Here is a 13,306-nt window from a genome sequence, read left to right on the forward strand (position 1 = left end):
CTAAAAGTTGATGTGTATTAGAAACATTATGCAAAATTTTGCTGACAGTCAAAATCAGTTCTGTATGACTGTACCTATAATATAGATATTAATTATTTGAATATATTGTTTTTGTGATTTTATTCTGAGCTACACTTTTGGCTGCAGGTTTGTAGCAATGAAATAAAGTGTGTCTGCGACCGATTCTGGGGAGGAGATGACTGCAGTTCTCGCATCAAAGATGTTAACTCTTTTGATAAAGATGGCATGAATAAAGGTATGTTGTTATAACTTTTACCAATAACTGGAAAGAGCTTGGATTTGAGGAAGGTTCATGAAGCAAAATCAGCAAGGGTCAGCATACAAGATGATTACCACTAGGAGCCTCATTCCCTTCCCTTCCTCCCACAGCAGAAGCACTCAGTGTCTGTGAAAGAGGTCCCAGACATGGGGCTGGATGCGAGCAGTGCCGCTCACAAGCACTCAGTAAACCTCTCAGAACTGGTACCAGTGTGTCCAGTTGTACCTTGCTTGTCCCAGTCATCTGAGTGGCCTTACTAAGTACATGGATAGATTAAGTCAAGCAAAATGTTACTGGGACTTCTCATATCTAGATGGAAACATAATGTTGCTTAAATGATTGGTTTTTTTATGCTTAGAGTCAATTTTTTATTACATGGGCAGTATGCAGAATGCTGGCACACAAATTTTAGACTTTTACATTTTTTAAGTGAAAGCTTTTATTCATCTTTAGACTTGTATAAAAAAGAAAGATACATTGTGAAAAAATGAGGGTGTAAATGTTTTTCCTTATAAAACCTTGTAGGGGGACAGTTTTACCATCTTCCAGAATGTCTCTTTTGGTTAGTTTATTCAGCTATGGGAGGGATTAGAGCAAAAACAAAACCAAAAAAGTTACTTTTGTTTCAGTGTAAGCATATATTTGCCAGGCTGGATGTAAGCTACAGCAGTTTAAAACTGATAACATTGTATTGGCACACATGACACAACTTTCCCATGTAGCAGGTGTTCAGTTAAGGGAAGTGGACATAAGAGGTCAAAGTTTGGTTTACAAGTGTTTTTTTTTATGTCCATGTTGCTCTTCAAGATTATATCGCTGGTTACAATTAATCAGCATAGTGCAAGTTGTCCAAGGAGATTTCTGAAAGACCGTGTACTTACTGGTTTTGTATATATTTCTCCTAAAACCCTGTATGTTTTTTCTCTTTCTTGTGCTTCCAGGTGTTGTTAGCACAAATATAATAATAGGGGCTATTGCTGGCACCATTTTAGTGTTGGCTCTCGTTTTAGGAATAACTGGTTGGGGTTACAAGTAAGTAAATTTTATTCTTCCTAATACAGTTAAAAGTACCTTTATTTCATCTGATAGCTGATTATGTTATGAAAAGAACAATTCAAACATAATCTAACCAATAAACATTGGATTTTATTTATAAAGTAACATTTTTATAGTATTAGCATTTTTCAAGCAATTCTTACATGTCTATGTGGTCTTGGAGAGCTTGATCCACTTTTGAAATTTATTTCCAGTTTAGTTATTTTCTTTTTGTACATGATCAGACTATGATTTTACTGTATTTGACAAAGAAAATAGAAGAATACAGTTTGATTCAGTTGTGAATCTTCCCTAATGATGAAGTAAATTTAGAAAGACTAGCCTTCAGCCAGTAAAGAATTTAAACATAGGCTTCTTTAAACGGATGTTTGTATTCAGTCAACTTGACTGGAAATTATTGCAGGCACATTTCTTGCTAAGAGAGAGAGATCTGTAATTTGCAGGTAAGTTGCAAGTTTTTTCCCGGTGTAGAGCTGTCGGTTTTCCACTCACTGAAAGGCAAAATGGATTATTTTAGCCTGACTGATATTTTTCAGTTTTTCTCCTTTTGTGAATTTCTTCTATAAAGAGAGGATTTAGGATTTTTGCATATATTAATAAAAGATTTGTGGTACTTCCTTTGTCACCTATGTTTGGGTGAGACTGGCTATTGAAGTTGTTCTTCCATAGGTCCTTGGTGTGCTCGGAGGGCAGGGCAGGTTCAGCTGCAGGCAGTGTCGTAGCGGGGGGACATAAGGAACTGTCACATCCCCTGCTGGTTTGTTAGACTGAGGGAGGCTGAGGGCAGCTCAGAGATACATAGGAAAAGAAGTATATGGAAAAAAGCATGAAGATTAGGGTAGTCAAAGGGTCGGTTGTGCTGTCTTGGTATACCACATTTAGTTTTAGACAGTATCTGAAAATCTGGACTTGCATTTTGAGTATAACTCCAAAAGTTAAGAGCTCACTTTGAGATCACATCTAGCCAGTGGGGTTACTTTTTGGAGGTGGAGTGCAAGAGTGCACCTTTCACTAGCAGCTTCATAGTGAATAGACTTACAGTCATCATTAAGTGCACCGCCAGCTCAGCTCTGACTTTAGCCATCAACATGAATATATTTAATTATTCTAATTTTGCATGTTTATGCTTATGGTTACTTTGGAAGTATTTTCTGTACAAATATTTTGAGAAAAAAATTCCAATCTGTGTACATTGCTTTTCTCTTTAATTTTTTTTTTTCTCTTAATGGCCATGTTTACCTGCATATTGATAACTCAGTCTTCTCTTCTCTTCTCTTCTCTTCTCTTCTCTTCTCTTCTCTTCTCTTCTCTTCTCTTCTCTTCTCTTCTCTTCTCTTCTCTTCTCTTTTCTTCTCTCCTTTTTTATGGGAAGAAACTACAGAAGACAGAGGTATGTGATAAAAGTAATGGAATGTGTCTTAGAAAGCTCTGGAAATAGCTTTTCTTTTCTCTTGCTTGTTGACATGCTATGAAGACAATATCGTCATCACTGTATTTTCTATAAAGAAAATACAATGATGATTTATCATATTTTAAATAGTATTTTTTGAATATATTAAATTTGTATTTATTCTATAAATGCTTTGTTTGAAATCCTCATTTCACTGGATTCAGTAGCAAAAATAACATTTATTTCTGAAATAGACTATTTTATTTAGGAAAAAAGGAGAATATTTCCAATAAAAGAGACTGAAAATCTGCTATTAGAGATGAAAATGTTCTTGGGACACTGGGTATTGAATAATTAATATTAACATGATGTTCAGGAGCCTTTTGAGACATTCATTCCTGGAGCTTCTTTGCAGTTAAAAATACAATGCAGTGAAATAGCTGTGTGAATGAAGAGCCCATTCTTTCCTGCCAGCCTACTTGATTGATTTGTACCTAAAGCATGGTACTGTCTTCAGCACAGGGCTGAGCTTTAACCCTTTCAAGCTTGTGGCCCAAAACCAAACAGTTCCTTGTGACTGGGGTTAACTCCTGTAAGGCCATCTCTCTTTGATTAGCCATCTGCCTGGCAGGTGGGTCTTCTGGGAAAGAGCTGGATCCTTCCTCTTCTAATCCCCCACAGATCTGAGGGTTTCTCAAATTCCCATTTTCTGCTTGTATCACCTCTTCCTTTTCCAAGCTGTTGCTTTGTTTGTTGCTGCTACCTGTTGTGCTTGTTCTCCATTCCACTGTGTAGTGCTTTCTATGCCAGGCTCAAAATACTTGCAAAAAGCAGAAAAGCTCAGTGAAGTGCTGATTGTGTCCTATGAGGTCAGATAGGTGGCTGGAATGCTAACAGGAAAAAGGCAAAGCTGTTGAAGCCTTATGGAGAGGTGGATCACCCAGCACAAGGAAGGCAGTTTCAGGGTTTGGTGCTGCTAAGTGCAGTATAAGCACAGACTAACATGGTCATCAAGTCACTCTACTGTGGGTATATCAGTGTTGGCTGAGATCAGAGTAGCCAAAACCTAAAAATACAGAAAGAAACTGCCTGATGTGTGTTCTCATTGAAATATTAGAGAATCTAACTTTTTCATATTTCCTCATCTCCAGGAATTAGTATGTGGTCAGAGAGCTGTGAGTATGCAGTCGGTCTGCAGCTGTGTCTGTGGACATGGGCAGAGTGAAAACCAGCGTAGGCTGAGGCTTTTGTAGATGATGGAGGGCTCCATAAATTTAAAGATAATAGAGATATTTAGCAACTAAATCTCCTTCATGCAGAAAATCAAGTTCTGCAGGCTGACTCCTAAATAGAATAGTTTGAGATATGTACAAGGAGTGCTCCATAATTGGAACAGACATATATCCGAGTGTCCAGAGTGTAATTTTAATTGTTTATGATTACTCATTAAAGAAAGATGAAAACAAGCTATTGAGGTACTTTTGAGCATTACATAAGGAATGATATTTGGTAGTGCTAGGCAATTGAAATGAGTAAACTAAAAATAATAGAGTGAATTAGCAAGGACTCTGTGAGCTGGGATAGTGTGGCTTAAAGGGCACAGCTACACATGGGGGAAGTTATGTCTGACAAAGTTTCAAGAGGGCAGTTTGCTGGAGGAAGCCTGGAGAGCAGAGCTGCCTATACTGAATCAACTCCCAACACATTGATGTACCAGCCAAGGAATGGGACAAGAACTGAGACTCAAGAGATACTAGAAGAAATAATATGGAAGTGCTATGTTACACTGATGATTTATGCACCATATAATACTACATTTTAAATACTTAAAGAGCATTAGAAATTCAGATGTGAAGAGAGCCTTGTTCAGGTCTATAGTTGGACACAATCTGAATGTGAATCAACTGTCTGGTAAATTGACATCTTAATAGGGGCAGACTGAAGCAAAAGGCTTTCGGAAGTGCAAGGCTGAATAGATAATGAAGTTGCTGGTATGATGATATAGCCACATTTCAAAGTAGCTACTGGTATTAGGGAGAATTTTTCAACTTGGTGGAACTGTAACTGGAATATTTGCACAACGGATTTTCTGCTGGCAATGAATTCACCATCTGCAAAAAGTTGTATAACTTGATTACGATTTTCAATGCATAGATAGATTCATGCACCATAGATGAGCCTAAGCCTCTAGCACTGGAAAAGGATAAACTATTGTCAAATGTATGTGGCATTATTACTGTGTGTCTTGGCAGACTGAGTCTGCTGCAGTAATCAGGAGTAGCTGAGAACCGCTGACACTGGCATTAGTTCCTTTGTGTAATAAAACAGTTAATAAACTGAGGTTTTTCGCCTCTTGAGGTTTAAACAACTCAACAGGTTGCTATTCTTGAAATCAGTAATGATCACAAAAATTAAATGGAAAGCATCTACCTCAGAAGCATTCACTTTTCCTGAACTCTTTTTTCATGCAGGCATGCATTCAGCTCAGGCTGTTGTACTTGTAACTGCACCTGGGGATGATTTTTGCAACCAACACAATGAGCCATTTGCAATGTCTGAACTTGGTTATCTAGTGTCTCAAGAACCACAAACTATCCACTTTGAAAATTGTGATCAGAGTTTATCAGTAAAATGTTCCTTGTTTTCCCTTACCAAAACCACATAATCCACTTTTCTGCACATTTCAGAAGCACGTGGGAATTTTCTTTCAGATGTTTGAATTATTTATTAACAGGCTTATTGTGTGTGGTTAGCAGGTTTCCTCAAGGATTGCTATCCTCCCCTCTTTCTTTTAAGCTAATATTTGTGCATGTTTATGTGTGTACTGGTGCCTGTCATGTTTTCTGACTCTACAATGTTTGTTATGCTTTAGACAAATACCCCAGGGAGATTATGTAAAAAAGCCTGGAGAGGCCGACTCTTTTTATAGCGACATGCCTCCTGGAGTCAGCACAAACTCTGCGTCTAGTTCTAAGAAGAGGTCTGCTTTTCTGTCGCATTTTCAGATTTCTACCTGTTCCATCACCCATTATTCCATTAGTCAGAACATTTCATTGTTTTGCAGCAGGTTTGATTCTTTCTTCTTTCTATGTGAAATGTGTGAAATAGAATCCTTTGTGCTTTGATTACTGATTTTTCTCACAAGCCCTGAGTTGCTAATTATTACAATTAGTCCAGAATAAACAAGTTTTCCATTGTAAACCAATTTTCAGTTAATAAAATTTTCACCATCTCCCTGCTTGAGAATTATTTTCAAGTAGACTGTAATAAAAATTGCTGGCTCCAATAAAACTAAATGAAAGAACCACAATTCTAAAAATCATGGTCATGTAATCAAAGAAAATGAACATTGTCTTGTTTCAATAATAGTTATAAACTGTTCATTATAAGTGTTATTTTTATATCTTTATTTGTCAATGTAATTAATTCACGGAGCAGACCTAGAGTTCTGGATAATATTCTTGCTGTCTCACATTAAGAATGATGGTGCTTGCATTTTATTCCGCTTGCTAGATTAGTATACTCCATGGTCACCAAGTGTTATCTTAGAAAATAATTCTACAAGGACTTTCTGTAGTCTTGTGCTTGCCTATTATGAGTAATCAAAGAGGGCATTAAATTTTGCTCTTCATCAGATTTCTCTAATTTTGATATTGTTCCGGTTAATTGAAAAACCCCACGACATTTTAAAATGGGAAATTCATAGAAAAGCATTGAGAGCCATTTTTAATTGCTAAGGTCATTAGGTCAGGATGCTCACTATCCCTCTGCAGTTAGAGATCCTGTAATTATGAAAATTTCCAACTAGCACTTTAAAACAATTTATGAGAAGCACAGTGTTGTAGGAGGGTTACACAATCCTGAAACACTTCCTAAGAAAACTGTGATTCTCAGTTCTTGTATTGCTGAGCAGCCTATAGCTGTGCAGTCGATGAAATAATTTTCTTTGTTGTTATTTCAAAGAAAATAGAGAAAAGTGTATGGAAGGCATAAATTTGCACTGACATTTGCTATTTGGGTATAGCAGCTATGTGTAACTTTATACAGTTTGTTCTAGTGAATATGCTATTAAGAAAACTGTAATACTATATAATTAATTAAAGATTTCTATTTTTTTTAATTCAGATTTTTATATTTGCAAGTGGATAAAATTTTTGTTTTAGGGAGCAAGCATTATTCTTAAGTATTGCATGGTTTGTGTTTCCCATTTAGATAATTTTTTTTTTAAGTCTTGGGGAAGCAAGTTTTTGTAGCTTTAAGCCGGTGTAAATACCAGCTAAAGAAAAAAAGTTTGTTTATAAATGAATAATCATTTAATGTCTTTCTTCTTTCATTCAGTATCTGTGTTTTTTTTCATACTTCATTTCTTTCATGTGTCTGTGTTTCTTATTTGTTCCAAAAAGCTAATGGCTTCTAAGGTCTGTCTGTACTAGAGAGTTTTGTTGTTCCCCACCACCAGTTAAGGTATGTTGTGCCACTGTAACCATCTGGAAAAGTAAGTCTGACAAATGCTCCATTAACACTGTGGTGGAGCTGACATAGTCGTCCCATTTCAACGCCCAGAGTGTTACTTCCTGCCTTTCAAGCTGGTCTTGATTTTCTTCATGTGCAAATATGGTTGACATCCTTGGGAGACATTAGAGTGACCAGGTCAGTAGCCCCAGGCCAGTAGCCAGTCACCTGGGCTTCTCCATCCTGGAAAGTGATATGAAGTGTTAGTATTAGGATGTTAAAGGATTAAGAGATAACTTTATGATAGCTCTTGCTATTATGAACCAGCAAAGACCAAAATCAGCATATAGCAAGATATTCTTGAACCTGAACATAGACCACACTAGGAGAGAAAATTATTAAAATATCTGTTAATGGATCAGTTCTTTCTCAGACCTTTCATGCTGTAGAGTTAGTGTGACTTAATAAAATCCCAGGCCTAATTCAGTGTGGTTGTGATTAGTCTGGTCTTCTAGAAACTGAAGAGCATCTGTCAGATGCCAGCCCTCCAAGGAAAGCAGAGACTGAAAAATGCAGGAGTATTCAGACTTAAAGGAACTATTTCTGTAGTTTCTAAGAAAAACTTATTTTAATAAATAAGCTATGTATTCTGACCAGTTTTCAACTTCCTTTTGTTTTCTTCTCTTTTGGTAGTAATTGTAGATCAACAATTGTGGAAACAGCTGAGCAGCAGCTCTAGTTTAACAGGAGGGAGTCTGTTGCAAAACTCCATTTGTTGGACCTCGACACAAACATCTCTGGCTCTTAAAGAGAGTAGAAGAAGAAAGACTTTAGTTTTCTCCAAGCACCTAGATATAAAGACTGGTTTTGGTTTTGAGTTTGGCATTAGAATTATATTCTGTAGTGACTAGCTAACAAAATATAATAAAAATTCAAAATTAGCAAAAATGAGACATTTACCCCTCCACTGGAGCTACTAGCTGTGGGTAGGAGGATGTTCCTTGCAGACTCTTGGGCCCGTGAGGCTTGTTGCGGGGGGTAGATGGAAGCAGTCCTGCAGCAGCATGAGGAGGGAGTGGGAAGCCTGCGAGTGAGTGTGAGGAAAAAAACCAACTTGAGGACAGTTGGAAGAGGATCTCCAGCTCAGAACTGGGCAGAGCTGGAAATCTGGTGTGTGCTGGTATTTGTGCTTTACACAGTAGACATGGGAGAAAGCAGCGCTGAATCCTGGCTCTTGAATGTGGACACTCCAAACCACTGCAGGGACAGCTGGCAAAGCGTAACCGCAGGGTTTAACCAGAAACCCTGGATGCTCTGCTAGTGCAGACAGACCTTAGGCTGTGTTATGTCACCGGGAATGTGACTCTCTGAACTGCTGAGTTAACACTGATGTGAAATGATACCCTTAACAATAACCATATCTATGCCCTCCTGTTCCAGGTCAAATGGATTATCTCATTCCTGGAGTGAAAGGATCCCAGACACAAAACATATTTCAGACATTTGTGAAAATGGGAGGCCTAGAAGTAATTCCTGGCAAGGTAAGTGTGAACCTCTGTGCTGGCCACAGTGAAGACCAGCCTATGGGCCACTGCTGCTCTGCTCAGCAGCATGATTCCTTAAAATTGTGTAATTGTTATTAACCTGGAATTGGGATTTAGAAGCGCTCTGCACCAGCACCTTTCTTGCACAATGCTTTGGCATATAGAAATGACATTTGATTTCTCCCATTCCTCCATTGTGAGCTAAAATGAAAAAGAGGAAGAAATCTATTCAGTCTTGCTAGCTTCTGTGACTTTCAGGTAGTGTTTAGTGTTTTTCTTGACATGTAGTAATTGTCTCGAATGAAAGCTGAAATTAAGGAGTTTTCTGCTCTGTGGAGTTGCAGAAAAAAGTAGAGAAAGATCACCTAAGTGTCTAGTTTACGTGGTCTGAGGTAAATCAAGAGGGATTGGCCTTTTACTTTTAAATGGTTAAAGCTAATGAGGTAATAAATCTTTTGCTGGGGATGCAAAAAGAATATACACTTTTGCATGAGACGCAGATGAGTTTCAGGTTGTTTTTTATCATCTGTCTTTATCCTTTGATTTCTTTCAGGTAATATAGGAGGAAACAGAAAGAAAGTCAGAGGCAAAAGATTTAGGCCACGGTCTAATTCAACTGAGTAAGTTTGAACTTACAAAAGCAAGGCCGAAAAGCACAGTTTTCATATTTGTGTTTTGTAGATGGAGTTAACAGTACTGAAAAGTAGACAGCTGCATTTTTGCTCTGTGGCCTATTCTGATTGCTGACTAATAATCTGGTAAATGGTTTGGCTAATATATTTCAGCCTCTTTCTATGTATTTTAAAAAATTAACTATCAATTTTCTTTTTTATATAGGCTTCCTCACAGTCGTTTCCATAGCAATTCCCAATGATGGTGGCAGTCTGCACCATCACTGCAGGCTTTTGTCTACAGTAAACTGCCATTGCTGAGTGTATCCTGGTTCAATACTGAATTTCTGAAAACCTGTTTCCTACCCTTGTCTTCACCATGGGTAGGGCCATTGCAGAGTTAGAGATTTATATCTCTGCGTTTCTGCCTGGAGGTTTTAGGAGAGGTATCTGTCTGCTTTGAGAGTGCCCTGAAGTTTATTTTATGTAACAGCCAGTCTTGAGTAAGCCATGCAATAGATGGATAATGAGAGTCCTTACCAGGCAACCAATCCCCAGAGCTTTCCAGTTTGGCTTGGAGTTGCTTTCTGTATTGATTGGTTGGTTACATTTACTGAAGAGCCCATCTGTGCAGTGCTTCCCCATGGAGAAAGAGCCTTTCTTACTTCCCTAAGCCTGATGGTTCAGACTTTTTTTGTGAATGAATGGTGAATGGCTGGAAACATAATCTCTGGGCTTGTCAAGCACTGGCCTGCTCTTATAGCACTTATGCCACACAGGAATGACCCCTTCTTTGACCAGAGTGACAAGGACAGTGCCCTGTATCATTTCCCTGTACTAACTTTGCATCTCTATGGGCAAATGTGCTTGATACCAACCCTGCTGGAGACTAGTAATGCTAACTCCTCCCTGAGCCCTGCTTTCTTCAGTTTGGGGCTTTTGAGTTTGTTTTGAAACTGTTCTTCTGCCTGCAGTGCAGTGTCTTGAGGTGAGTAGGCTCAGAAACGTTCATAGAGAAGACGCTGTTACAAGTTACAGAAGCAATAGTTTGATGCACATTGTAAATATAACAGTGCATGGTCAAAACGGCAACAGGGAACCAGAAATTTCAGCCCCAGATCCCTTGAAGGAGTTAATCTGTCAAGTGCCCCTGTGCTTTTGGTCTTTGTGCTGATAAAGTCTTACTGGAATGTTATTTTGTTAGTTTTCTTTTCTCTTTGCATGAGCCAATTTGATAAAAGCGAAAATAGTTTGACCAAACTGCCCAAGAATACAATTGAGATTGTACAGCTTCTTTAGAAACTTGTCCTGTGCTTTCCTTCATTTTCCAATTGTATTTCTTAAACAAAATTAGCTAAAAAAAATTTTTAATAATACCATTATTCTGTCATTCAGCAGAGGTGTACACTGGGGCTTAATTGGACCCTAAAGCAAGAAACCAGATCACCAGAGTGAACATAGCTGCATGCGAAGAGTATTGTTTTCAGTAAAACCAACAAACCCCAAGGGGCATATTTTTTCCTCTGTGGTGTTCAGCTTATGTATTATAAATTTGCTCTGAAAACTTTGGAGTAGACAGAGGGTAGACAGAGAGCATGTGAGTTGGAAATATTTTTCCCTGTAAACTTTTCTCTTTTACAATTGCTCCTGAATTCTTTGCTTTCCTTCTGCTGCATGTTAGTCTGTCAACCCAGTAGCAGCCCTGGTGCTAGAGGCAGGAGACTTGTACTTCCCAAGGGCTGTGCAGCATCCTGTTAGGGATGAAGCACAACCCGTGTTCCTTGGAGACACCTGTGGGTAGGAAAATGCTCCTTCTTCTGCTGGGGTCTATCCTGGATTGCACAGGACTGTGTGGCTTGTCTGAGTCTCCTTGGCAAGCCTGTCACCCCTTAGAGAGCTCCCACTGAATTATCCAGGTGCCAGTTTGGTAGAGAATGCAGAGAATTGCTGATGGCCCACAGTGGCTCTCGTTAGAGAGAGAACTTCCTTTGAGGACAGAGAAAATTGACTGAGAATGATCTAACTGTGGCCAGCATTTCCTCATTTAGGAAAACAAAAAGCAACACCAGCTGCTTTGAGGCCCTTGGGAGTCCAATGAAGCACACTCGTTGAGGTGGAAGAGAAGGGTCTGTTAGTAGTAGGAACAGTGTAGTTAACCACTAGAAAATTGGATTAATTTGTGTCATACCTTGTGCAGGTTCCAGGTTTGGGTTTTTTTAAAGCAGGTGTGCACCAGTACAGTTGTCTACAGAAATATTTGACATATGCGTGAGTCTGCAGTAACTGCATATTTTATGCACAAGGTTTATTCTGAATACAGCCAAGCACCAGATGGAGACTCACGCCATTAATAATTTAAGCAAAATTTCTTAAGCACTGAGCAAGGTTTGAGCTCTGCAGCCCTCACAAGCAGCACTATCAGGAAGGATGCAACAGCTGGGCAGTTCCTGAAAAATGTACTGCTCATGGCTTTGTGTGACCCCTTGTGCCTAACAGATACATGAACAAGCTTCTGCTAGGGGTATAGCTCTGTGGAGACTGCTAAAGCTCTTCTGGGGTGTTTTAAATTGTTTCTAGATGTTTTAAAACAAAATTCTTCTTTACTAAAGGCAAATGGTTTAGTTAAAACAGAAGGCATGCCAACAAGCCAAATGTTTCTGCAGCTTTTTCACAAACAGGGTTGATGAAATGGCCTGATAAAACAAGATTTCTATTAAAATCAATTAGAGTTGTCCAGGAATTATAATGAGATTTTTCTGAATAAGCTGACAGTTTAATTGGGAGCTTGTGTTAAAACAGGTCCCAGGGAACAGGCTTTTTGCCAAACAGCGAATCTGACCTTTGTTAATTTGCACTTCTTTTCCTATAGGCATTTGTCTTCCTCGTTGTTATAATTGATACAAACATCTTTGGCTTAGACTTTCTATTATATATTGTCTTTTTGCAGCAGGGTAACCCATGCATCTGAGCCTGGGCTTTCTCTCGCCCACCAAATCCCGGCCCAAGGCATAAGCCCAGGGGGTTCTGACCACCCCCAAACAGGGAGTCGGGATCACAGGTCAGTCTCACCTGCCCCTGCATTCTGGGCTGCTGTTTTATCCCGTGAAAAATCCCTTCCCTTAGTATACAGTAGTTTCACAAAACACTGTGACTGCTTGGAGGTGCTCCTGCTGATGCAGCGCTAGCTAACCTTCCTCCTTGCCAGCCTGAGGAGTCTGAGTAGTCTTGAGCCCAGGTCTTTTGCCTTGTTGCATGTTGCGCTACAAGCCAAATGGAGCCGTTGGTCTAGCGATAGGCTTGCGTGTAAGGACACCTGTGTTTTAAACTGGAATTTCTCACTCAAAGAAAATGTAGATTCTGGCCATTGCTAATGAGCGTGTGGCCAGGAATATCAACCTGAGAGCTTTCTAATGGTAGCACGTAGTGGTCTGCAGTAACCTGAGTTTAACCTTTCTGTAACAGATTAATTGAGATGGTGAACCATTGTTCATACTACATACTACAGCCAGACCCAGGAAACCCTGCAACACGGTTGTGCAACAACTGCATGCTTTGATACCATGTTACCCTTTTTTACCTAATACAGGAAGCCAGGTTGGGAGTGTTTCATGGTTACCAAAAGACCCTTTCAAATGAACAAAAAGCAAGTTCTAAGTATTGCAGCAAGTACAAGAAAATGTGTAATTGCACCTACAATTAAAGCTAAAGCAGAAGGTTATTAGTTTCTGGTGATGCTGGCATCAGCCTGTTGCTTCACTTGCATTTCATCTGTTGCTGCACTACCACTTTTGATGTTTTCTTTCTCTAAGACCCCAAGCTGGAAAGCATAAAGCACTCCTGATTCCTGATAAGCGAGCTGAGGAAGCTACTTAGAAGCACTTGTGGCTGAGGGCGAGTACTTTCTGAGAGCTGTGGCTGTGCTTGCACGGGGTGGGGAGGAGAAGTTCCAGAGCAAAAAAGGAGCAAAAGAAGT

General features: G+C 39.2%; 1 protein-coding gene across 1 annotated transcript in view; it reads left to right on the forward strand.

Annotated features, from left to right (window-relative positions):
• Positions 1-13,306, forward strand: part of ADAM22 (ADAM metallopeptidase domain 22) — a 132,460-nt gene that overhangs the window by 102,493 nt on the left and 16,661 nt on the right. The window contains exons 23-28 of the mRNA XM_051611446.1: positions 148-256; positions 1,222-1,312; positions 2,709-2,726; positions 5,599-5,706; positions 8,619-8,719; positions 9,276-9,342. Coding sequence (XP_051467406.1) covers positions 148-256; positions 1,222-1,312; positions 2,709-2,726; positions 5,599-5,706; positions 8,619-8,719; positions 9,276-9,342 — 494 coding nt within the window. The remainder of the gene's footprint in view (positions 1-147; positions 257-1,221; positions 1,313-2,708; positions 2,727-5,598; positions 5,707-8,618; positions 8,720-9,275; positions 9,343-13,306) is intronic.

Source organism: Apus apus, chromosome 2 (assembly GCF_020740795.1).
Source record: "Apus apus isolate bApuApu2 chromosome 2, bApuApu2.pri.cur, whole genome shotgun sequence".
NCBI classification, from domain to species: domain Eukaryota; kingdom Metazoa; phylum Chordata; class Aves; order Apodiformes; family Apodidae; genus Apus; species Apus apus.